Source organism: Leiobunum rupestre, chromosome 7, assembly GCF_980474605.1.
Source record: "Leiobunum rupestre chromosome 7, qqLeiRupe1.1.hap1, whole genome shotgun sequence".
Taxonomy (NCBI): domain Eukaryota; kingdom Metazoa; phylum Arthropoda; class Arachnida; order Opiliones; family Sclerosomatidae; genus Leiobunum; species Leiobunum rupestre.
Genome location: NC_143390.1, coordinates 3919503 through 3946453, shown reverse-complemented (window position 1 = coordinate 3946453; position 26951 = coordinate 3919503). Strand labels below are relative to the sequence as shown.

Sequence of the window (26951 nt, the reverse complement as noted above, 5' to 3'; positions counted from 1 at the left end):
TAAGTATAGATAAGAGGAGGATAAAATGTACGCGAGATAGCGCAACTAGTAAAACCATATGTAGCATAATTACTCATAAGTGTGCCAAAAGGAACGTCTTCTCAATGAGACCTTGTTCACAGGATATGACGTGTTGACGTCACTTTCCAATCGATGACGGCTTTTTCGTCATTAAAACCAGGTCTGGCGGGGAGGGAAGGAAGTTAAAACCGGTTTTGCGCGTAGTTCGATTTCTTTGGTGGCTGACTGCTGTGAAACAAGGTCTCATTGAAATTTTTAATACAGAGGTGTTATATAGAGGCATACTTATGAGTAATTATGTTACATATATGGTAAAACCAAACGTAAACTAAGTAACTTCCAACTCCGCGACGAAAAACGAGTCATCAACAATGGGGAAAAGGAAGTTAGTGAAGCCAATTTTATAAACCTTAAAAATCTAGAGTGTTTCTGGCATTAGAAATTTTATATTTGAATTCCAAATATTGTGTATAATGTAAATTGTAAAATTCACCGAAAGATGGCGATACCAGTTGCATAAGATATAAATGTTAAGGTTAAAGACCCAAAGGCATGTGCACCCCATTGAGTTGGGAATATTAATCTAGAGATCCAATCAAATCTGCTCCCCGCGAAACAAGTTTTTGAAAAATACGAATGTGCCGTCTGCTCTAAAATGACGAGAAAACGTTATCATATGACCCGTGGCGCCATCCATTATTTTTAAGAAAAAAAATATTTTTGCTTGAAAACGCGTCTTATTTGAACGAACCATTGAGAGATAGACGGCGCCACGGGTAGAATGATAACGTTTTCTCGTCATTTGGGACGCCGATGGGAGCAGACGACAGTATTCTTATTTTTAAAAACTTGTTTCGCGAAATACTGAAATCCGACGTTTTGATTGGACCTCTAGATTAATATTCCCAACTCAATGGTTCACCCCTGCCTCCCTCTCTCTCTCCTCCGCGTAAGCCCGAAGTATCTCCAACGAATAATTTAACTCGTACTGTCCAATCAGAATTCAATTTACTTTCATTTTAGCTCTTGCCGTACAATCACCAGATTTGTTTGTATGGTAGCACAAGGTATATTAAAATTATTCCATTTGCGGCCCACAAATTGTATATTCCGTCTCAAACAATATATCATTTAAATTTTTGCTAAGACTTTTTCGCGCGAGTCAAAGTTGATCTTTCTTACTGATTCGCGTAGTTTAAGATTTATTTCGTCAAATTAACGAATCAGCTTTAAAACCAACCAACTAATTTCCAATCAAAGGGATTATAAGATGTTTAAAATGGTGAGCGAAATGTCTTCGTATCCTGGAAACTATAACAATGGAATACAAGCAGACAGCCAATTCTTGTATCAGTCGTTTTTGGAAAGTGAATCGCGGTACGAAGATATTTCCTATTTGGTATTTCAACAAGCGGAGAGTAGCATCGATCCCAAAAGAAAGTAAGTATTCTAATCTATTGAACGATTTATTATTTTATAAGCACGATATGCTAAAGTATGTTTTTAACTGTGTTATTCATGGCGTCATCAGTAACGAATCACATGGTTGACTTATCGTTCGTTTGAGCCAACTCGAATTGAGTTGGTTTATGGCGAAAAAAACCATCCTGCCGACGGTGGCCATTTTACAATTTCCCATCGAATAATAAGATATTCTCTCGTTCTCGCGATTTCTCGTCTACTAAGAGAGATTGCGCGATTTATTCTATATAAAATGTGGTGGAAGTGGTATAGCAACGTTTTGTAAACAATGAATTTTTTATATCGTATCAATTTTAATTTTTAACTTTCTTGGTTTAAACTTATGGGCTATTTTTAACAATAGGTACTTTTGTTTTTTTTTTGTTTTTGGTTTATTATTTGTCAAGGATTACAATAATGCAAAAAATTTAACCGCAATTTATTATTTAGATAGATATGATAAATATAAAATTGTTACTTGACAGCAATTTTGGGTCAAGTGTACAATAGCTGCCCCCACACGATTTTTGTTTTGGATAGAGGGCAAGATGGGGATTATTTTAATGTTAATGTTTTTTGGCGGAAATGAATATTAACAAAGATATGAATTTTTAAACATAGGCCTTTTGCAGTGAATTTTCCCTAGGATGATTCTTTAAATTCCTAGATTTTAATGCGTTTTGGATAACGTGGGGCTGATGACGAAAAATAAAAATGTGGAAATGCAAAACATTACTAACTGATTTTTTTATTTCAGGTATTTTCGCCGTATTTCAATGCATTTTAGGGGTTTTGGCGGGGAAAAGGTACAATTATAGTACAAGGTTTCCGCCGTCATTTGGTTGTTTATTTAATTTTTTTAAACAATCGCTGGATAATACAATTTTATTTAAAATAAACCGCCGCTTTTCGAGAAACATTGAGAATTTAAGTTGTATTTTCAATTTCCAAAAAATACGTTATACTCTCCAATATAGGTAGTATATAGTAGAGTACACGACGTTAGTTTTACTACTTTTGGACCTATCTACTATTTGAAATTTGTGTTATAATGCTATTAGGGGGATTTGGGTGGGGTAAGAAGTCCCATTATAATTATTTTCTTTAAAATAATATTCTTTTCGGCAACAGAGTAGATGCAAACCGAGTAGATGCAAACCGAGTAGATGCAAACCGAGTAGATGCAAACCGAGTAGATGCAAACCGAGTAGATGCAAACCGAGTAGATGCAAACCGAGTAGATGCAAACCGAGTAGATGCAAACCGAGTAGATGCGAAACAGAGTAGATATAAGCCGAATAAAAGCAAACAATTTTACTCGTTTGAGGCTCCTCAATGTGTAGGGAAGTATTAGGCTTATTTCACGAAATATTACGTTTATTTCTGGTTGTTCGTAGTTAGGTTGTGTTGGGTTGGGTTAGGTTAGGTTGGGTTAGGTTAGGTTGGGTTGGGTTGGGTTGGGTTGGGTTAGGTTAGGTTAGGTTAGGTTTATGTACGCGCGCTGAAAGCGCGTAGGCACCATTGTATACGAAGTGGGGATTGGTCCACCCATTGCTGCACCTTTTGCTGGGTTGAGTGGCTTGCGTCAAAGGTGAGACCATCAGTAGTAAGGTTCTGCTACCCATGCTGGATTTGTCACCTGTCCGGGCTAGGTGGACGCTGGCGTAGGGCACTATGATGATAGGCCTCCGGTGGTATGGTCTTTGTTACTAGGTACACCGGGCTATTAAGTCTGACACACTGTATACGAGGGGTGCGATAATGCTAGTTCAATTTAGTTTCTGCCACAACAATAATCTCCCCCGCCCTTAAAACCCCCTAATTCCCCGGGCCCCGTTATAAATTTTTATAATTTTATTTATTCCATTGACGAATATTCGTTGATTTTTTTCATTATCGTCTAAAACGTGTATTTATTAGTCGTATTGCCCACTGCACTAAGAATTTTTGAAATTTCGTACTCTACCTATATTGGAGTGTATAACGTAATTTTTGGAATTGAAAATACAATTTCAATTCTCGATGTTTCTCGAAAAGCGGCGGTTTATTTTAAATAAAATGGTTTTATCAAGTGATTGTTTAAAAAAAATTAAATATAAAACAAAATGGCGGCGGATACCTTATACTATAATTCTACCGGGGAAAATAGGTTAGGTTAGGTTAGGTTATTTATATTATTTGGTAGGTTGTATTAATATCGGGTTGACGATACGTGATGCGTCAGGCTTGGTGCTGTCCTCTAGGTTGCGTTATAGATGGCCCGTAGCTTTTTTAAGTATGGGGTTGGGGAGGCGCCGCATGCCCCCAGCGCTCGAGCGAAATGAGTGCGCGGCGCCGTCAGGCGCCAATACTTAGAATACATTCGACGTTGTATAAGTCAACATCACACAGAAGACATAATATGACATAGTATGGTTAAAAAAAGCCAAAAATGCGTTGAAATATGGGAAAAGTTCCCAACCCTAAAAAGTTATTACTGTTTTGCATTTCAGCCTTATTTTCGTCATCAGTCCTACGTTATCCACAAAGTATTAAAATTAAGGAATTTAAAGAATCGTCCTCGTCATCAGTCCTAGCTCTTCCAACACGTACACAAATCTCGAAATATGTCGTGTTTTCCGTTGTAAAAATTGCTGGCAAGTAGCAATTTTACATTGATCATATCTTTTTAAATAATAACTTTCGGTTAAAACTTTTTGCATTAATGTAATCCTTGACAAATAACAAACAAAAAAAGTACCTATTGTTAAAAAATCCCAAACTTATGTTACTTAAGTAATTTAAAGCGAATTTGGGACTAAATTTTGACGACTTTGTGACTCATAAACTGCTCGATTTCCGTGTGTTTAAAGAGCTTTAAGCGGTTGAAAGTTCCGCATTTAATGAACTTAATTCTCACGTAAAATTATTGAACGCGCTATAGAGCGGCTTCAATTAAACCATTGAGTTGGGAATATTAATCTAGAGGTCCAATCAAAACGTCGGATTTCAGTATTTCGCGAAACAAGTTTTTAAAAATAAGAATACTGTCGTCTGCTCCCATCGGCGCCGTCTATCTCTCAATGGTTCGTTCAAATAAGACGCGTTTTCAAGCAAAAATATTTTTTTTCTTCAAAATAATGGATGGCGCCACGGGTCATATGATAACGTTTGCTCGTCATTTTAGAGCAGACGGCACATCCTTATTTTTCAAAAACTTGTTTCGCGGGGAGCAGATTTGATTGGATCTCTAGATTAATATTCCCAACTCAATGAATTAAACACAGCGCTATAATGAAGCCCAGCGGTTATACATATTCAAGCGCATCTTAAATAATAATAAACACAGCGAAAAATACTTGAGCCCAAACACCTCTACTAAACCTAGTTTAATCAAGTGCATCGTAACTAATAATTAACACAATGAAAAATACTTTAGCCCATTTCCACCCAAAAACCTCTACTAAACCTAGTTTAATCAAGTGCATCGTAAATAATAATAAACACAAGGAAAAATACAAACCTAGTTTCAACTAAATTTGAAATTTCCAATCTGTAAACTGCCACTAAAATGCGATTTAACAACAAAAATAAAAAAATTCTTAACTGAAAGTTCCATTTTCCCTATAGAACACCAAACTTCAGATTTCTGACACTGGGTTTAACAGAAGTTAAAGAGCCACAGCGGGGTTTAAATTTTACCTAATTCCAGGGCGAGCTACGAAAATAGGGCTGAAAAATCCCAGAATGTGACTAGCCAAGTGCGCTATTGTTTATTTCAAAATCTAAAGAAATTCTGATCACGAGGTACAGAATTTCACCCAGATTTATCAAATTTATGCCTTTGTCGCCTGTTAATTATATCCTACGTACTTTTTTCGAGGTAGTCTTGATATTTTTGAAATCCAATTTAGAGCTGAGTTAAATAAAATAAACAAGAAACTAAAGGATCTGGCGGATGATTTTCGAAATGATCCGAAAAGGAAAAGTAACAAGAGAAAGGCGTTTATCGTCGGTCGAGAAGTAAGATATTCGAAATAAAACTTACGGTTCACATTAGAAAAATCTGCGCTATAATTTGCAACAGAAAATTCAATATTTAAACACTTGGAATTCTAAGGAAGATTATGGTGGCTCTGGTGATTCTCATAGAAACGGGCGTGGTTTACAACGGAGATTTTCGATGGGAACGTGCTAAGCTAAACTCAGCGCGTATAGTCGAAATTAAGGGGGAAGACTACAGTGGCCATTGTCTACTTTCGCGCTATTTCAAGCTGAACGCTTTTAATTTTGTATTTTAACTTATAAAATTAATATTTAAGTTTAGAACAGCCTCTTGTTTAGTGCTTAAAATAATTTTTACAATTTTAAATTTATAAGTAATTAAGTTATTACTAAACTACCCTTTAGCTCGTTAAATAGTTATATATCGTTAACTATTAATATTAGAATTATCAAAATTATTTTAAGCATTAGAGGAAAGTTCAGCCTAATAAGAAAAATATAATTCAATTATGTAATTGTTAAAACAGAAACGTTCAGCTTGAACGAAAAAGAGGCCTTTACTATATTCTTCCCCCTTAAGCGTTGCCCAGAAAAGAAGTTAACTTACCTTCTAATTTTTTAAAATACGTTATTTTAGGCGGAAAAAGATAGGTTTCGTGAAGATTTTGACAGATTGTACAAAATATTCAGCTTGAGGACAAATAGGTGTTTCTGGAATCAATTTGCTGCTAAGTCTATTTTCCGATCACCCCCTATTTTTAGAGCCGCTTTCAGAGCACGGTGACAATGGATCCTTAGACATTCCAAGTGTATACACATACAGTTTCCCAGGCCCGTACATGGGGGGATGCCAGGGGATGCTCAGCGCCCCCAAACGAGTACTTGAGCATCCCCAATCCGACCGACCCAAAAAAAATCGATTGCTCAATTACCGAAAGATATGATTTAAAATATTTGTATATTAATCAAAAAGGAAAATTACTCTTACTAGCGAGCTAGTATCAGTAGATATTTGAAACCATTTTACTATAGTTTTTGAAAATTTCTTTCGCGCCTCTCACTGCACCAGAATAACACAATAAACCAAATGTTGGTATATTTACTAATTTCATAGGTGGGGAGATAAAAATGACCCAAGGCATTGTCACCCCTAAAAATAATTTGGGCGCCCCCGAGTTTTTGCGGCTGTGTACGGGCCTGCAGTTTCCTGGTCTCGAGGAAAAATAATGTAAACCTACTACCCAAGATTCAAATTCTCTGCCTTGCACGTGGTCAATGACGTTTACCCACTTTCTGCCGAAATTTAACTCCAAAGTTACCATGGTAGCTATCTATAGATAGCCCCATATGCAACATAATTACTCATAAGTGTGCCTCTGTTTAACATCTCTGTAATAAAAATTTAAATGAGACCTTGTTTCACAGCCACCAAAGAAAATACGGACTAACGTCTTGTAAAACTGGTTTTAACTTCCTTCCCTCCCCGCAAGAACTAGTTTTGATGACGATAAAACCGTCATCGACTGGGAAGTGACGTCAATTACTTCATATCCTTGCAACAAGGTATCATTGTGTTAAAGTTCTTTCTGGCACACTTATGAGTAATTATGTTACATATGATAGCCCCTATAGCAACCGATGGAGGATGATTTTGCCGGAAGTGGGTTTTCGCTTGGATACAAAACCGTGAATCAGAAAGCTCTCTGAATTTTAATCTAGGATACGAAGTTCTATACTTGTATTATTTTTTTCCAAGTAACATTTAAACACGAAAGTATATATTTAGCCGTGCCGTGACCAATACTGCGCAAAAAAGCTGATGTTTATCTTCTCTTTACGGCATTAGCTTTCTCGACATGATAATCCTTCACTCAACACATTTCGACAAGAAATCGAGAAACATTTAAAAGATGATCCGGAAAAAGCTTCCAACGCGGATTATTACGTAGAAAAATTTTTCTTCCTGATGGACCTAGCACTACTCTTTCTCCCAAAACGACACATCATCAGCTTATCTTTCGATTTCGTAAAAATATTTATCTGTCCGCTAGTGGAACTTTATGGTGGTTGGGTAAGTTCTGATATAGCTTTCGAAACCGATTTAATTACATTTTAAGCGCGAGTCATTTTGAAATAAAATATGAGCTAGAGAGAAGATTAATAGGGATGAAACGATTAATACTAATATATTTTCTTCAATGATCTATTACCATAAAATTAAAAAGAAAACGAAACTGCACCAATACTTTCAGCAATTTTCTCTCGACTCAAGGTAACACACGGAATAACTAGGTTGGAAACCAGTGATGGCCAGCATGTTTTTAAAAAATTTGGTCAGTGTGAATAGTCTTTTACAAGCTTCTTTGTTGATAGTTTCAACATTTCGAAACATTTATATTAGTTGTCGCGTATAGATTAAATATTGAATTTCGTTTCCCTTTCGAGAAGCTTGAAATAAAATACGACGAATCTTTATTTAAAAAATCATCGCGATCTCTTTGTCGATGATCCGAAAAGCATAAGTAACAGGAGAGTCATTTATCGTAGGTCGAGAGTAACTTCGTCGTAGAGGACAAAAGTATTGCATTATAAAAATCAATGCATAAAAAAACATTTTACAGAGCAAAGTATTTTCGACTGTTGGAGATTGGATGGAAGAACATCCTATGGGAACCGCGCTTATTGCTGGAGGTGCGATACTTGGATTGGGATGCTTACTAATAAAGGCGTTTTCCGGGAACAATGACAACTCCAGTTCACGGGGAAGTGGTTCCAGTTCAAGGCATGGTGGTTTCAGTTCAATGCGAAAGTTTTCAGACAGGTATACACATGTATATATCGCCGCGCTATTTAATAATGCATTTACGAATGTCAGCTGAGAATCATCTGACCAATAGCTCAAATTAGGACTATAACCAAAGCGAATACTTACCAACGTATTGTTTTCCTCGAAGACTGTTCATTTTAATAGGAAATTGTTAAAGAAATCCGTTTATTTTGATTCAATTTAAATTTTTCACTGTCCATTTTTACAAGGAGTGTTTTTGGCGAAAACTGTGCTTTATAAATAAACTAGCCGAGAAGCCCTCAGCTAGTTGTGTGTTTCGAGGCACTCCACCCCAGAAAGGCCCGCCTGCCCCTTTTCCCCATGCTAGAATTACCGGGGTACCCTCCCCGCAAAAATAACATAAAAACTCGTCTTTCTCTCTCGGCCCAAACCCTCTAATGAGGCACCCCGTCCCCCCTTTTTCCCATGTCTGAATTACCGGGGTACCCTTTTTCCATCGCAAAAATAACTCAAAAACTCGCCTAAATTATCTCTCTTCCAAAACCCCCAGTAAGGCACCCCTCCCCCTTTTCCCCATTCCAGAATTACCGGGGTACCCTTTTTCCCCGCTAAAATAACAAATAACTCGGCTTTCTCTCTCGTCGCAAACCCCCCTGTACCCAATGGCAGATTTGCTCCCCCCCTCATGACGAACACAAACAAATATGATCGCCCCTTAAGTTTTGAAAGGCCAGGAGTGTCGAAAAGCTGGCCGCATTCCTCCTCCCAGCTTGTACAATGTTACCTACTGCTGCCCCGACTGATATAAAGACTCCGAGAAACCGAGCTAATAGGTTTTCTCGACCACAGAATAGCGTGGAAAAATAGGAGCCACTACCCATACGCGCAGATTTTACCACTCGGCCGGCTTAACAGGGTAAGGCAGTCCCGATTTCCTTAGTGACTAATCCAAAGTCCGAAGGGTCGACTATAATTACTTCAGCGCGGAAGGCGGGGGGGGGGGGGGGAGTCGTCACTGGCGCCTCGCTATCTCTACCTATAGCAAAAGTAAATAGGGGGAAAAAATCTATCACTGCCTTCAGATTTTACCTTCCACCATGCTTGACACCCTTTTTAAGGAGCTAGTGATCACGTGATATTTCTAACCAATAAGTATAGCACATTACGCGCGAAGTAGTGCATTTGTGGTATTCCGGTCCGCGCTCAAGATGAAAATTTTGAATTTTATTCCCTGGCAACCATGTCACCGCCTCGCGATTTCAAATAGTCTCTCTGCCAAATGCTGACCATTATTTCCTTAGATAACGGTTGTTTTTAATTAATAATTACTATATCATTACTATATCAATTTTAAAATAAACAAAAAAAGCTCGTAGCTATAGCTATTATTTCAGTTAAACTTGCAAATTGTTAGGCCTTAACATCGTAGATTTACCAATTAGTCCTGATCTCTGCTCTTAGATGGCGCCACGCTCTCCACGATTTAAGTGAGCGTTATTCTAGTTACGGTTTATTTCTTTACAAAAGTCGTGTTACTATTTTTAAAATGTCATGTTTTAGTTTCTATCACATATATACTTTATTTAGGAACTAAATTAACCAAATTATCGAAAGCAAAAGTTTAATATTCACATATTTTATAGAGAACTATTTTCCATCGTGGCGGAGTAAAACCGATACCTTTGTGTCCCTGTAAAGAGGCGAGGGGGAAGTCATTTCCGAAGCCCAAAAATGTTACCCCTCAAATAAGACGTCGTGCGGTTGGACCCAAGTGCCAGACTTTCTCTTCCTATTTACTTTTGCTTATAGGCTAGTCGAACCACCACCGGTGACAAAGCGAAAGGCAATCCCGGTTTCTCTCTGTCCCGTGACGCCTTTGTCTTCGCCCGGTTCGCCTCCCGCCTTTGGTACCCTTGCTGACTAAGCAAAAACACAAAAAAGGCTAGAGTAAAATAATAAGTCCACATACTGTATAATAATTACTTTTATTAAAAGGAGACGGCTAGTTTCGCCATACCCGTTCGGGGGCTTCGTCAGGTCTGATTCGAGCGTACACAATAATTATTACAAGAAACTTCCGTTGGGGGGACAATAGATAAAAATAAAAAATTTAAAAGAATTTACAAATTACTAAAATTTAAAAAAACTTAAAAAAAACATTAAAAAAACGTTTGAACCAGTTATCATAAACAACATAGAAATGCACAACATCAAGTTAGGTTATGCTGTCAAATAGAATTTCAACATGTTCAGCGACAGGGGTTACAATTTTTTGCCCAGAATTTCGCGATAAAATTACAAGGCCCATTATCTCCATTTAAAATAGACCCATAACAAAAGAGGGGCCGCAGACGAGGCTTAAGTGAGACCTTTGGACGGAACATCCTGTTTGTGACGTTTTGAACCACTTGACCGCCATTGAAATATACAGGCGGAAGTAATGAAACGGATGTTCCGTCCAAATGCTGAGTTGCCAGGTAAATATGTTAATTTTCGGCCCCCCAACTTTCAACATGGGTCTATACAGTCGGGGTTATTTTTCCTTTCCAACCATGAAATTCTATTTGACAGCATAAAACGCATATGTAAAATTGACCACTTCCATAAACTTGATCGCGGAATCCTGGGCAAAAAATTGTAACCTAACTTGATGTTGTGCATTTCTACATTGTTTATGATAACTGGTTCAAACGTTTTTTTAATGTTCTTTTTAAGTTTTTTAAATTTTTGTAATTTTTAAATTCTTTAATATTTTTTTATTTTTATCTATTGTCCCCCCAATAATAATTATTGTGTACGCTCGAATCAGACCTGACGAAGCCCCCGAACGGGTATGGCGAAACTAGTCGTCTCCTTTTAATAAAAGTAAGTATTATACAATATGTGGACTTATTATTTTACTCTATTTACATGTATAAGTGCTGTCAATATTTATATTATTATTACAAAAAAGGCTATAGTGGAGTTCCTGAAAATCTGTATTTTACAAATGGACAGGTTTCACCAAATATGTCCATTTTATGTAAGCTGGTATTATACGGCGATAATATTTAAAATGTTTAAATATTTTAGGTCTTAACCCTTACTTTGTTCCAATATGTAAAAATCAAATGCATGATGAATTCGAGATAAACTGAACAAGATCTAGGGTAACTTAATCACCTTGAGATTATTTAACATCGTATATTTGCTGTATATTTGCTTATACATTATTATACAGTCCGCCCCTGTTTCCTATCACTATCTTTTCTAAGAACCATATATTATAATATTAGATATTCTTAATATTTTGTCTCCCTCATGTTAGTTTCCAATTATATGGTAACGGGCAATGCTGTGCCTAAGAAAACCTATTGTAACCAGTCAAATCGGAAACATCTGAACTAAGTTATTTTGATACCTTCTAGCTGAAAAAGAGCGATGAAATATATTTTTTTACTCATGGACGACTATTGGCAAATATAATAATCAGCTAGGCTAATACTTGAATCTAGAGATTTCTCATTCCGTTTACAATTCGTAGGAGGGTGGTGGCCTTCCTGATACGCTAGCCAACAGCTCCCTAGACTAACTATAACAGAGTCGTAGTAGTTCCGAGTTTTCAGACCAGCTGGGATCAAACCCGGCTCCAATGTCTGTAAAATATTTGACTTTTATTGGATTAAAATTCGGGTTGAAGACCATAAACTTTTAAAGCGTTAACAATAATGATCATCTTGTTTTTTAACATTTATATAATTTAATTTACCAGATAATTTGGATACCGCAATATATGGGAACGGCCTGATTCTGGCTCGCTTGCTTACCTAAATTAACGTAGTAGTCTTTTCTTGATTGTTTGAAACAGAAAAGTTTCGTATACTGCTACTATTAATTCTACGAAAAAGTTTTTGTATAATCAATTGTGAAATATTTAATTGGAAATAAATAACATTTTATAAGCTAAACTGTTAACTACTTTAATTTCACAGCATACACAGAGAGACAGCCTAAGTGTCTTTTTTTTCATATTATACTCAATCAGAAAAGGAAACCGAACTTAACCTTTGTAAATAATTCACGAACAGTAACAAAGACGGTAAGTGACTGCTAATCAACTCTGAAGGCTCACAAATTAACTTACACCATCCCAATGTTCATGAGTTTATGAACTTTCTCCTGTTTCTACCCATTGTGTCTTGTGGGGCTGGTGAAACCGTTTAAACGTTAATTTTAGGGATGCACCGATACAGCAGTGCATTTGATAAAATTATTGTAAAAGACAGTTCAGTGCACTTTCATATCATTTTTCATTATAAAAAGTATTGCAAGAGAAAATCCGAATATGTTTCTTTTCATTTTAATTGATACATTACAAAAATTGAATATCGTTGTTCTTTATTATTTTACACTCGTAACCCCCTGTCTGGCGTACGTTGCGCGGCCAATAAAATAAAATATTATCAATAGTTAGTTAATCCATAATTTTCTAATTTTTAAAGGTTTTTCTGAAAATATGTTTCTAATACCAAACGCGACATAAGACCCAAAAGTGTGTCAGTACGGTATAATGTTTAATGAGAGCTTGTCGCGAAGTAAAAAGAGGAAGTGGAAGAGGGGGTTGAAAATACGTCATCAAAATTTGAAATTTCCTCCACTTCAGCGCCGCCGAGTGACGCGTTTTAGAACGTATGTCTACGGGATAATAAATCGAAGAGATGAAATCGCGCCAGACCATAGACTAAATATACCGTTGCTAGTACTATTCCAACTAGTAGGTTATGTAGTCTATTGTGAGACTAGCTCTCAGTAAATATTTTAACGGACGCAAAGGTAGAGTTGACACACTTCTTTGGTCTTATGTCACTTTTGCTAATACCGGTATCGGCTAATATCATAGAAATCTCATAGGTAACTAGAATGCTGCCGTGTAACTGGCAAATGGGCCAAACGCCGTGGCAGACGATAGCCAGATCTCAGCCAATCAGAGCTCAAAGAGTGGTTCTGCCAAGAATTTAATGTCACCAGAGAGAATGACGTCACCTATCTCCCGCTATAGTAGCGGATCCAAGGAGGATTATTATCCTCCTTGGCGGAACCACTCTACGGCCTCTCATTGGCTGAAGGTTCAAGGCGAACTGGCGTCAAGCTCGGCCGTAGGTGGCAGCATTCTAGTTACCTATGAGATTTCTATGGCTATTATCGGCTTCGTTTAAGCCGATATTGGCCGATACCGGTAATCAAAAAAATAGGCCGATAAATCGGTGCATCAAGAGTAAATTTCAAAATTAACTTGCCATAATCATAAAATTTGAGAGAAAACGCGATTTTGACATCGAGTCCTCAAAACTGGTGAAAAAACAGCTCCCAATATGACAAAAAGAGACACATGTATACTTTATTTCGTTAAATCAAGAGCTTGAACTTAGTCTATTAAAAATATGTTAAAGCCATTGGGCCTGAAGTGAGACTTACAAATAATCCAAACGGTTACTAATTCCTCTATTCGCCGCCAGTTGCGCTGCCGCGCGAGGTTTATAACTGATCAACTAGCGCGGACGTTTGTGAGAAAAACGCATTCGACTCTTCGAGTCCTTGTTAGTTCCAGGAACCCGATAGGTTTTATTATTCTTTCTCTTTCCAACCCGAAATACCATTTTCATGGCCGAGATTAGGAACGACTTTCTGGTAAGTAATTTCAGATAGTATCGAAAAATCACAAATTAAAGATTGTTCTATTTACTTCGTCTTGTTAATTCGAATTCCTTAACTTTAATAAGCCTTGCTTCTGACGATCCCCTCATTTTACCTTATAACCAAATTCAATCATGAACAGAGATGGGCGCACTCTCAGCTCAAAAGAGTGGGAGAGCTATTTTTGAGCGCGAGCGCCACTCTCGGATGAAAAAAGAGAAGAGTGCGAGTGCGAGCTCCACTTTCGGATAAAAAAGAGAAGAGCGCGAGCGCGAGCTCACTCTCGCATATAAAAAGAGAAGAGCGCGAGCGCGAGCTCCACTTTTGGATATAAAAAGAGAAGAGCGTGAGCGCGAGCTCCACTTTCGGATATAAAAAGAGAAGAGCGCGAGCGCGAGCTCCACTTTCAGATATAAAAAGAGAAGAGCGCGAGCTCCACTCTAGAGTGTAAAAAGAGAAGAGCGCGAGCGCGAGCTCCACTTTCGGTTATAAAGAGAAGAGCACGAGTGCGAGTTCGGCTCTCAGATAAAAAAGAGAAGAGTACGTGCTCCGTTCTCTTTAAGAAAAAAGAGGGCGAGCTCCAGTCTGCCTTTGATAAAATAAAAAGAGCGCAATCTCCGATGATGGCGGTGTTCCTCTCTCTGACCACGGCCAACTCGCGCAATAGTGGCCAGCCCATTCGTTGAATTTTCTTTGTTAACCTAGGAACAAAACTATCTCTCGGCGTCGAGCGCCCCTAGCGGAAAATTATTTTTAGAATAGTTTTTGCATTAAAGCTTATATAAAAACGAGCGTGGCGCTAAACGCCGAAAGTTTATAACGGGAAAATCCTTGTTCATGGAAATTCGGCGAATGGGTTGGCCGCTATTGCGCGAGTGTCAAAGTTGGCTGTGCTCTGACAAAGAACGATAAAAGTGCGGGTTTGGTTACCAAATTTTAAATTCGTGTGGGTCACGTGGTGGGACCAAAGACTATAATAGGTTTCACCTTTCATAGTCTTTGGTGGGAGACAGAGAGATTTCATTTGTCACGCGACCTTGCAAGTTGCGACTTGCACGCGGCTGCGGCGGGAAAAGCCGGGAAACTACATGATTCGTGAACGATTTATTTCGGGCCTTGTCCTTTTTAAAATCGGCGTTGAGAACTTGAGGCAACGTGCCCTCGACTCCTCGAGGAGGTCTGGATCATTTCAGCCAGCAAGCCTCCACTCCAGCCTAATAATAATTTACTAAATCAAATGAATGAGCTTTTTGTGTAAAAGTTTTATAATGTCCTATTTTTTTTCTTAGCACTTGAATAGTGAATCGAAAGTCACAACTCACAAGTAATAAATTGTAAATCATGGAGAAGTTGGAGAACCCGGAGAAGGATGCAAATCAGCGTAATCAACGTCTGGGAAGTGCCGACAGTGATTTAGATTTAAACCAAGACTCGAGTCAATTGACTGAAAGTCAAAATCCTTGTCCAAGTCCAACTCCTAAACCCAAATGGTCCAAATTGATAGTGCCACCCAATTATAAATTTGCCAAATCTGCATTATTTCAATCTGTTGGAGAATACTTTGATTATGTAGGTCACAGAGATAAAACTATTATTTTATACTGCAAGTTTTGTTCGAAAGAAATAACGGGTTCAGAAGGAAATAATTCCTACAATTTCCGTAGACATTTGGTAAGTTTTTATTCTGAATTTCTATAGTATGGCATGCCGCATTGTTAGTCTTGTAGAACTTACCCAAGCTATGCTTCTAACGTATAATACTATCTTTCATTTAGAAACTTCACGGAATAAAAGGAGTATCTAACCCACGGTAATCTAATAGCTCTCCAACTGCTTTTGCTTCAATTTGTACTACTGACGCTCCAAAAACCATAGAAAATTTTTTCCCAAAAGAGTCTAATCAAATGGGAATTTCTAAGGGTGCTTTAGAGTCACACAAGACCAAAAAGAAGAAATGCACGCCTTGGATCCAAAAGAAATATAGAAAAGCTGTTCTAGTACTCATAGTACTAGAAGGATTACCTTTGCGTTTAGTTGAATGTAATATTTACCTTAGACTTTAACTACTTCACAAAATTCGAATGCATGATGTATCCGATACATTTTCTAATATATAGCACCAGGATTTAAATATTTTATGAAAGAACTAAACCCAGATATCCAGACCTTATCTCGTAGGACGATTGGAAGGGACTTAATGAAAGCAGTGAAAAATAATGTGTTACCTAATGTTATGTTAAAACTTGGCAAAATTGATGAAGGGGCGATACATTTGACCTTAGATATATGGAGTACGAGGGCTCGAGAAGGGATTATTGGTATTAGGGTCCATTACATAGATACTACAGGCGGTAAGCTAGGTTTTTGAATTATCTAACTACATTTTTCTTCTCTTAATTGAACATTTTCCTTAGGAAAATGGAGATTGGAGTCCAAAACCATCTCGATGAGCCATTTTTCAGAGCGCCACACCGGTGAGAATATAAGGGGAAAGGTCGTAGAAGCTCTAAAATCCCTAAATATTCATCCTCAACAGGTAGTACTTTTTTCTATCTTTGGTTAAATCTAAGTAATCTAATGAAAGGATTCTGAAGATAGGAAAGGTAATGGCAGATAATGCGTCGAATATAACGAAGGCTTTCAGTTCACAAGAACAGTTTAACGAGCATTATATGCCGGTTAAACAAAGAGTGCAATTATTGGATAACAGTTCCGAAGATGAAGAATTGGATGCCAACAATGAGTGGATAGATTTAGACAACATTAATATTGATACAGACGATATAGAAGAATTAGACGGTAAGTTAAAGGTAGTTTCGTGATTAAAAGCTAAATTACGTTTTAATTTTTAAGAGCTGGATGAAAAGCAAATCAATAACATCATACTCAGTTGGGAGAGAATTTGGTGCATGGCCCATTCTTTACAACTAGCAGTAAACCATTCTATCGAAGAGGATGAGGCAGCGTCAAGAATCATATCTTATGTCACAAAGATCATAAATTTCTTCAGACGATCGACCTACTACACAAGTCAGCTTAAGAAAAAAGCTGGAAAAGACCTAGTCCTTCCTGTTGTAACCAGATGGAACTCAGTATATTTGGCTTTAAATAGAATCAGAGAAGTAAATTCTTATTGAGACTATCATATAATGCGTGGTTATGATTTATAGTTTAATATTCATATTAGGGAGAGGTTTTTCTTGGATTACAGCAAGTCTTACTAGAAGCGAATAGTCAGAAGGAATTAAAAATAGAAATACCCAAAAATTTAACTAAGTATGTATAAAGGTTTTAATGTGTTGTACTATGGTATTTGGTCATCATTGTACGTGTATTTAGGGGACTAATATCGGAGCTTTTAAATTTGTTACGACCGATTGCAGAAGCGACGGACCTAATTCAAGCAAATAAAAAGGCAACATCACCAATTGCGCTTTCAACAGTGGCCTTTGCTCATCACAGCATAAACGCAGCTGCTGTAGGCACATTTTCAAAATTAAAATCAGCACTGCTTAAAAATCTAAGAAAATATTTTGTAAAATATTTTGAAGACGATAGTTTTGTGGCAGCAACGCTGCTTAATCCTAGAATCAAACTAAACTTGTGCAATAGTAATAGATAAATATACTTTCGAAATTCTGCTATTTCTCGTAACTAACTTTAGAATTTTTTCTAGATCAAAGTGCAAAAGATTTATCAATGCCTAATGAGGAATTTGCCAAACAATGTTTGGAAATGCAAGTAAATAAGTTCTTTCCCGAGGTGGATGAGCTTGAGCTAGAGGAAATGGATTGTAACTTTAATCTAGGCCATGATGAACCACTCTCAGATGGAAATGAAGTTAAGCTAAGTATGTTTTCCATTTTCTGTTGATTTCTCAAGCTAATTATTATATTTGTTTAGCAAATTATGAGAAGTTCCTTCAAAGTGTTATCCCACAATCCACACACAAATGCTCTGAAAGTATAAGTGAAGAAATGGGACGCTACTTTAAGGAAGGGATTTCAAATGATGAATCCTCAATTTCATTCTGGAACAGCAACTCTGAACGGTTTCCAAGATTGAGCCAACTAGCTAAAATTTTACTAGCAATGCCTGCGTCATCAGGCGACGTGGAACGGCTGTTCAGCGTTGCAGGTGCACTGAAAAGAGCCCGAAGAGCTAAGCTAAAACCGGATACCATTGAACAGATAATTTTATGTAGAGAGCATTTTGAGTCAACTATAATTAATTGATTTATTATCTACCTCATTGTTTGTGTTACAAGTACAGTTATATATTTTTTATTTGAAAATTTGTGATAAAAACTAGTTAAAGTACCTAACACTGTAAAAAAACATTGTTAACTATGTTATAGAAATGGGTAATTCCACGGTTTTACTACCTTGGGCACTCTTTATTTTTCGATAACCCTTAAAACTTGTCACTGGAATTTTCGTGGAGATCCGTCCAGTAGTTTGGTACTTACGCCATGGTCATTTTTGGTGAAATTAGTTTGACCCCTTATATCGAGGGAGCGATTTCTTAGCCAAATTTGATTAAAGAAAAGCGTACGGGTATTAAATATTTTTCTCTTAATGTGGATGAACAACGAGTAGTTTATATTTTTACACTCTTTTTTACCGTACGCCTTTTTTTTAATAAAACATTTCGTTATAAAATCGATCCCTCAAAATTAGGGGTGAAGGTAATTTCACAAAAAAAAAATTTCAGGGTTATCTAACAATAAAGGATGCCCAAGGTACTAAATTATCTTTTGGAATTTCCCAAATATGGGAAGAGTCACGCGAATTGTGATCACAAGAGATCTTACATTATACAACGATTCTATTAAAGTTGTGATATTTTCACACACTCCAACCAATTTTTACTACTATCTTCCTCAGATGATTCACCAGAACTTTAACACTTAGCTTTAACCATTTCAGTATTGAAGTTTTTAAATTTGGTATATTAAACCGTTGATAATGGATAAATATGGTCCAAAAGCCTCGTGTGGATAGGTTAAGTTAACCTTTCTTATGTTTTTAGTTAAAGTTCTTTTAATATGTGATAAAAGTTTGTGATAAAAATCGTTAAAGTCTCTAACACTGTTATTTATTTATTTATCCCCATCAGTGGTGCAAGCAATATAAGCAACTGTTGCTAAAAAATTAGAAGAGCGCGAGGTACTGCAAAAAAACGAGAAGAGCGCGAGCTCAAGCTTTCACCATAAAAAGAGAAGAGCGCGAGGTACTGCAAAAAAACGAGAAGAGCGCGAGCTCAAGCTTTCACCATAAAAAGAGAAGAGCGCGAGGTACTGCAAAAAAATGAGAAGAGCGCGAGCTCAAGCTTTCACCATAAAAAGAGAAGAGCGCGAGTGCAAGCTCAAGCTTCCGCCAAAAAAGAGAAGAGAGCGAGCGCGAGCTTCCGCCATAAAAAGAGAAGAGCGCGAGCTCAAACTTCCGCCATATAAAGAGAAGAGCGCGAGCGCGAGCTCAAGCTTCCGCCAAAAAAGAGAAGAGAGCGAGCGCGAGCTCAAGCTTCCACCATAAAAAGAGAAGAGCGCGAGCGTGAGCTCAAGCTTCCGCCATAAAAAGAGAAGAGCGCGAGCGCGAGCTCAAACTTCCGCCATATAAAGAGAAGAGCGCGAGCGCGAGCTCAAGCTTCCGCCAAAAAAAGAGAAGAGTGCGAGCGCGAGCTCAAGCTTCTGAGAGAAAAAAGAGAAGAGCGGGAGTGCGAGCTCCAACATCTGACTCTAAAGAGAGGAGTGTGAGCTCTGAAAATTGGTTTTTGCCCATCTCTGATCATGAAACATCCCTGTTTACATGACACGATTGAATGGAACCTAAATTTGCTTGGGACCAAGTCTAAGTCGAGGTTTATGGCATTTTTCTTTGAGTGCTCTAAAAATCGATACGTGTCAGTGAAAAATTAAAAATTGCCTGGCCTTTAATTAAAATGTTATCCAAAAATTGCCGGTGAAATGCAATTCTTTAAAATAGTGTTTCTCATTGGCCAGCAGAGACAAAGGGGCGAGTTAACGGTTAGGCGACTTCCAATTACTCAATCACTCTACGACAAACTATCATTAACTGAAATCGTTCAGTGTCATACGAATGCGAGTACGAATGTTATTATTAATACTTAAAGGCTATGGCAGCTCTTTGGGGTGTAGAATGAATATAGTAGGGGTAGCTTCGGTTGGGTAATTAAGTAGATTGGCTATGGTTGGCCGAATCTTTAGTTAAATTTATACAATATACACTTTAAAATAAATAACAAAAGAATGAAACAATATAGTTTAAAAGTACTTATCGTTCTTCAAGAAACCGTCCTTAAACCAAGGAACGAACCGCACATAATTATCTTCACCAAGAATTATCACGAAAAACCACGAATCCGACGCGAAATACCCGCACAAATACCGTGCACTTTAACCTTCACGTCGAACCGCGTCACCGGATGCTGTATACCACATCCTGATCAATAAAACCTTGAAGACACAATTGAAACAAAACTAAAGAAAAAACTGAATATTGTCCAAAGCTGACTTGGCTTTATATACTAGATAAATAGATGACCCCTTATATTATCGGGGTGTGTAAATAACTAAAAAAAGCTACGGGGCTGCCAGAATAGGCCAGAGAAACGAAATGAAACAAAAAACATAAATGGTTGGTCCCTAGATGGCTATACTGAGGGGAAAAAGTATGAAAAAGTGGAAAAATAACAAGATGATCACTCCCGAAAGTTAAAGGGTCGTGATAGAACGTTCTAGAAGTTGGAGAGGGCAAAGTGAAAGCAAAAGAAGTCTGGAGAATGGTTTTGAATTTTTAATGGTCTGTAGCTTCCCCGAATGCATTTTTCTACTATATACATTGGCGGGAAAAGATCGAAATTTAAACACAGTTGAGGTTCTATAAGCTTTATATGCTTTCCAAATGATAATTGGAGCCTTGCGAAGATTTCAACTGACCAAAAAGTTGAAGGGGGCAATAACATTATTTGACCCTCCCAGTAAAATTCTAGGGAGGGGCATTGCCCCCTTGCCCCCCCCCCTGGTTCCTACGTCCCTGACCTCCCCAAGTAATTCCATGGAACCTCATTGCAATTCTGATGGTCTATAGAGACTTAAAGGCACTCTATAAGCTTACGACTTTAAGGTAATCTATTTATATTAAGAAATAAGTTATCTATTGAATATGATATTAACTAATTATTGTACTTTATTTCATAACAATACAACTTTTATTCCTGTAAATCTTTATCAGTTTTAATAATAATATTTGGTTGAAATAAAATCGGTTCTACATTTATATTTGAAACTGGTCTTGTAGCTTTTATGAGTGATTGCAAATCCATAGTAGTGGATTCAAAATGGCCTAACTTAGCTTGTTGGGCTAGCTGCTGAAGGATTGCAAGTTGAGCTGGATCTGTTACAAGTAATATTTGCTGGGGTTGCGTAGACAAAACACCCCCTTTTTGAACCTACAAAAAGTGAAAAACATATCATTCTTTCTAATTTACATTTATCATAACTTATATGTTTAAGCTATTACTATGTTTCATATTTATGTAATACTATCAAGTGCCCATACATGCTCATGGAACTTGGTAAAAGGAAGGTTGTGGAGATGTATTTGCTTGGCACCACTCACCACCCAGCTTAAAGCCAAGCATTATAACCGGGTGGCCGGTGAAGGTCTAGCAACTCGGCACCTTTTCTTGGAAAGGAGCCACAGGTGGAGGGGTACTTTTTCATTATGTGCTTTATTCTTAAAGAGAATACTAACTAAATTGAAAAATCATCTTCTAAAACTCGTTATTAGCACTAATCATCCCTACGTTGTTAAACAAGGTTAATATAGTTAATCCACAATAAATATGGAAGTTCATACTCCTATTAATCTTGTGTAATATGAAGTTGAAAGCTGAAACTTGAGAAGAGAAAATACAGCATCACTTAACAATTTTGACTGACACGGTTTGCAAAATCAATTAATTAGTGAACACACTTTTAATTTTAAATACTTCCTTAACTTATAAGTTAGGAGGGTATTTTGAATATTATAAATCAGAGCATTTTTATCACTAAGCTTTGTCTCTAGTAAGCCTTCAGTGCAAATTTCGCAACAGGCATGCATGAAAAGTGTGTGCTCTTGTCTTATGTATCCTGTCATGAAAAATATTTATTACAAGCTTATCAAATTAAAAAAGCATTACCTTTGAGGAAACACCAGCCTCCATCGATGGTTTAATTGTCAAAACAGTAGCATCATTAGGTTTTGAAATAATTGATGACATAAGCATACTGATCTATTAGAAAATTATTTGTATTAATAAAAAACTGTTAAAGAAATTTATAAGGGTCTTATTCGTTCTACAAGCATGATTGTTCACCTTGCATTAATTTTAGTACATTTGAGTCATTCCACGTCAAATGAACACAGACTAAACCAGGCACATGTTACATGTTTTGATAACATTTTGGGAGCAGGTGTACTTTTAATAAAAACTACTGCAAAGCAAAATATTTGGTAGAGTTATAGCAATAACTAAAATTTCGCAATTTTGCCCAAAACCATCTTTGGCTCTAAATGAGAGAAAACAATTCACTATTAGGTCTCTCAATTAATTATAAGAAAAACATTTCCAATTTGAAATTCATTGATTAGCAAGGGTTTTGCCCTTTGTAAATAGCAGTAAATGAGCAGTCAGTTGCAATTTATAGTGAAAGTCTTAACCAATTATTGCGTGGCGGTTGCTATACAGCATACAACTTTACGCTCAGGCGTCCGTTAAAATTCCAACGTTAAGATATTATATCAATAATAAAAAATGTTGACAGAGATTCCAACAGTAGACCGATTTCGCCCTTTGGGGCTCATCAGTACTGGGTAAGAAACAAACGCAATGCTTCCACCGCCCACCTTTTTATCATGAAATTAATTAAGATCTTAAAAACATTCCTTCCTGACTTGCGGAGTCATTTTTTTATCCCATGGTGTTCTTTGCCGGAATAAAAATTACAAAAACATGATTAATTTGGAATAAAATGAAGGTTCACTAAAAATAAGTTATGCGTAGAAGTAGACCAAGTTTAAACCAAAGTAAAACCTCAGTATGAGTGTATTAAGAACTTAAGGAATAAGTACCTTTCATTATCTTCATGGAATAAGTCTGAAACTTACATTTGGGATAAAATCTGAAGAACACATCATACCCTAGGCATCTATTCCCAGTTTAATTGAAGTGAAATCATAACCATAAATGGTGGTTTGCATGTGTTATTCAGAAGTTTAATTTTAATCAGGATCTTGAAGCCTAGAACTGTGCTCCTTCCACCCCAATGGATCTGCTTCTTTCAATATCCAATTAAAGAACACACTGGTCGATTCTCCTAAAGTGATGTTCTATCAATTGCAAACCCTACAATCACAACATGTAGATAGTGGAGGCTATTGGCTTAAGAATCAATCAATGATATAGAATTAATGGTCACACCATAAGCCTAACGTCCCCATAGGCAAAGGTCTACCATAGGGGCCCGTGTTAAAGGCATTGTCCTGGAGATAAGAAAATTAACGTAGGACGATAGGGCAGTAGCGCCATCTTCGTTTTCAAAATTTATACATCTAAAATATTCTCTTACTTGGTAGAGCAGCCACGCTCGGGTTGATAAATGACACACAAAACGTGTCTAAATATCAAATTTGAAAAATAAATTCCTTCAGAAACAACTCTTATATCTAAAAGCCAGTTTTAGGTCTGATGAATCATTTTGCAACGAAAAATGTTAATTTTAAGTTTGAAAGTAATACAATTGTGAATAAGCCTTGGCTACAGTGCTAAGGGCTGGCGGCGAAGATTTATCCTGCATGGTTCTACTTTTAAAAACGTACGCGCACGCCTTCTGCGCATTCATCATGCAACGCGCGAAATTCATTTGGGGAAATGCCTAGTTGAGAACATAACCACTATTAGGTGCAGATTTTGGATACCTACCTCTAAATAACGGGTACGTGATCGTCAAAAATTTGGCCTAGACCTTTGCTTATGGTCACACCAAGTAATGTATTGGAGCTATAGACTATTAAAACTTTCCTTAAGTACAAAAAAAAATTCTAACTGAAGCTAACTTTGTTAATAAATATAATAACTAATTATTCTTATTCTTTAGCCCTAATTTAATTATGAAAATTATTCGTTGGAAATGAGAAATTGTCTTCAATATTTCCCCCGTTTTTCGCGAATGAGGAACACTCACAATTGTCAGTGCCTTTTGGAGTGTTTTAGGTTACGCGGCGGAGGGGAAATAGCTAAGCGCTACTAATTATGATTTCACATCTTTACGATTTCATTGGGTTCAACGCTGGTTTCTAATGCTACAGAACACTCGACCAATGGCAATATTGAAAATAACGTTGTAAAATTCATTACTTTCATTTAAACGCAAACGCCGTCGCGAAACCTACTTCACTCTTAAATTTATCAACAATATTTTTCGTCGAAAACATGATTAAATTACTGGTTTTTTCTTTAATTAATAAATATATTAATTTTCATTTCCGCCAAAACATTTTTCACCACTGGGTTTAAGAATGGACAGCCGGGGCTGTAATGTAATTTTGCCAAATGGTAAAGTAGATTGCCTTTAACTTGGTTAAACCCAAATACACAAAAACATTTCAATTTCCAACAGGTAGTATCAAAATTATTTTTCTCCAAAACAAGGTATTTTGGGTGTCAGTGAATTTGAAATTTCATAAACATATTTTATTTTCAATTAATCGAGAGACCTAATGGTGAAACCTTCAAAATTAGTCATAGAACAGATTTTTATATCATTTATAACAAAAGAAATAGCGAGTTTAGTGATTTAGTGCAAAATAGCAAATTTTTTGTTTCTGCTGTAACTCCATTAAAAAACCCCCCAAATTTTATCTGAATCGGTAACTGTGCTAACAGTTTGTAAATAGAGCGTTAAACTATCATTTGTAATGTGCATGTGCTCACATAGAAAAAAAATCAACAAAAAAAAAGTTTTTTAAATTAATTTTAGAAACCATTTAATTAAACCGAATGTAGGTTCATATTTAAAAAATTGCATATTATTTTTTAAATGTTCTAATTTTTTAACAGTGGTTATAAATTATAAAAGGATTAAAAAAAACCAAGAACTTCCGCTAGATTCTGCCAGCAACAGTGTTATTGCGTAATACTTGAAACACATGTAAATAAACAAAACAAAAAGTGAAAAGAAGATTCACTGTAACTTCAGGGTAAATACAGGGTGGCTCGATTTGCTCTGACCAGGCTTTTTTCTCAAATATTATTGGAGATAATATTGAAATTTTCAGGGTATGCGTATTTAGTTGGGAACGCTTTACATTGTAAATTGCAGGAAACTCTAATATGTTTTCACGTTTTTTTTATTTATTTTTTGACCGCTAGGTGCTAGGGAACAATTTACAATGAGAAAGTTGTAGATCATACTTGAAAACCTACTAATAACATTTGTTCAATCACCAATAAACAATTGGTCACTTAGAAAATGAGGTCAGCAAAAAAACAAGTTCACCATAGTGAATATTGTCGCGGACGGACCACACATTAATCATTCACAATCATAAGACTGTCAGGCAAGCCACAAGCGTCAGACGCTACCACTAGTAGCGCTGTTGTCAACTCCGGCGGGTATAAAAGCCGCGCTTCGGTGAGGTTTTTAGAGTATCTCTCGGCCGCCTGTAGTGGGATCTTAAGACTGAAAAGTCCAGCCTACTACAGGTTTGGTGATCTGGAGGAAAGGCTGCAAAAGCTCGCCCTGGACACCAATTTCCTTCACGGGGATTATATAGCTGTAAAAGCTGCGCCTCGTGAGGAAATTATCCCTAACGAGAGAAACCCCGTTTCACCGCCGCGCTCTTGACTTATTTCAATTAAACCATTCTGTAAATAAAGTGTAAATAAAAACCATTTCTATTTTCAACAAACGTCTCGTAAATTATAAGCGTGACAACTGGTGGAGGCGCCGGTTTCGTTCCCGTATACCGTTACTCTACTGGCTTATGAGCAAAGGCCCTTCACCCTCGCCGACGCACTCATTTTCATCTGCTGATACGGAGTATTACCTCCCGGTCTCGCCGCGGCTGCTCGACGCGTCGACCGGTGCATCTCACGCTCTCCCGGCTACGCCGCTTCCGCGCGACCCAAAGCCCCGTCGTTTTTCTCGTCGGGCTCTTCATTTGGAACCAGAATTTTTGGGTCTCGTCCTACCAACTCGCAATCGTCGATCACCATCTTCTCCAGCCATGGCCACAGCTGCCGACATCGCCGCGGCAGTTTCAGCCGCCCTCTCTGCGTTAAACCTCCACCAAAACACTCCAAAATTCGATCCAGCTACGCAGGACGTCCACGATTTCATTACGGTTTTTGAAGAAAGGACTGTAGGAAAAACCGATGCTGACCGTTTAGCTCTTTTGCCATCCATTCAAATCGGTACCGCTTTGCCTTGGTATTCTGCACAGATTCGTAGCCACACCGCTGCACCTCGCACTACCTGGACTCAATGGAAAGACGCTTTAGTCAGTGAATTTGGTCGATCATCCCGCGCCGTTTTCACCGACTTATTGGCTCACCGTCAGTTGCCAGGCGGTGATCCCGTACAGTATTATCGGCAAGCTATCAGCTTATGTTCTCTAGCCAACCCTACCATGCCCGAGTCGGAAAAAGTCAATTTCCTTCTTAACGGCCTTCTTCCCGACTTGAAAGATAAACTCATCCTGATGAATCCCACGTCCGCGTCTGACTTCCTGGATAAACTCCGTACCGTCAGTTCCCTCCCGTCACAAGCTTCACCTAGCCCGACCGAGGGTAAAATACTGGAAATACTGACCACGCTTGCCACCAGGACTGCCAAACTCGAATCATCACCCATTGCAACTACGCTTCTTCAACCATCTACGGGAAGTGACTTCGATGCCCTTCGTCGAGAAGTTCGAGAACTCCGTCGTGACATGAAACGTCTTCAACTCGGTCGCCA

The 26951-nt window shown here is 37.5% G+C and overlaps 3 protein-coding genes across 7 annotated transcripts in view; 2 read left to right on the top strand and 1 right to left on the bottom strand.

The window, feature by feature from the left end:
- The first annotated feature begins 377 nt into the window (after positions 1–377).
- LOC149933930 (uncharacterized) lies at positions 378–12201 on the top strand. The gene is made up of 6 exons (XM_090181668.1): positions 378–406; positions 1282–1461; positions 5376–5484; positions 7313–7537; positions 8088–8287; positions 12006–12201. Exons 1-6 carry the CDS (start codon positions 393–395, stop codon positions 12007–12009), a joined length of 732 nt encoding a protein of 243 aa, XP_090037794.1. The 5' UTR covers positions 378–392; the 3' UTR covers positions 12010–12201.
- Positions 12202–16163: 3962 nt separating this feature from the next.
- On the top strand, positions 16164–18162 carry LOC149933929 (uncharacterized). Its single transcript, XM_090153365.1, has 7 exons — positions 16164–16463; positions 16522–16726; positions 16781–17049; positions 17115–17203; positions 17267–17538; positions 17604–17777; positions 17831–18162. Exons 1-7 carry the CDS (start codon positions 16374–16376, stop codon positions 18160–18162), a joined length of 1431 nt encoding a protein of 476 aa, XP_090009491.1. The 5' UTR covers positions 16164–16373.
- A 2936-nt stretch (positions 18163–21098) lies between these two features.
- LOC149933928 (uncharacterized) overlaps positions 21099–26951 on the bottom strand; it is a 34624-nt gene continuing 28771 nt past the window's right edge. For all 5 annotated transcript variants that reach the window (XM_090180997.1, XM_090180998.1, XM_090180996.1 and 2 more), the window contains 2 exons: positions 22133–22225; positions 21099–21397 (listed from right to left, as the gene is read on the bottom strand). In XM_090180997.1, coding sequence (XP_090037123.1) covers positions 21158–21397; positions 22133–22225 — 333 coding nt within the window. In that variant the 3' untranslated portion in view covers positions 21099–21157. The remainder of the gene's footprint in view (positions 21398–22132; positions 22226–26951) is intronic.

Excerpts from the sequence above, each read along its gene's own strand:
- LOC149933929 (XM_090153365.1), top strand. The coding sequence starts at position 16,374 with ATGAGCCATTTTTCAGAGCGCCACACCGGTGAGAATATAAGGGGAAAG. Across the intron at positions 17,050-17,114 it reads CTTTAAATAGAATCAGAGAA|GGAGAGGTTTTTCTTGGATT; the intron begins GTAAATTCTTAT and ends TATTCATATTAG. Across the intron at positions 17,204-17,266 it reads ATACCCAAAAATTTAACTAA|GGGACTAATATCGGAGCTTT; the intron begins GTATGTATAAAG and ends ACGTGTATTTAG.
- LOC149933930 (XM_090181668.1), top strand. Across the intron at positions 1,462-5,375 it reads AGCATCGATCCCAAAAGAAA|AGCTGAGTTAAATAAAATAA; the intron begins GTAAGTATTCTA and ends AATCCAATTTAG. Across the intron at positions 7,538-8,087 it reads TGGAACTTTATGGTGGTTGG|AGCAAAGTATTTTCGACTGT; the intron begins GTAAGTTCTGAT and ends AACATTTTACAG.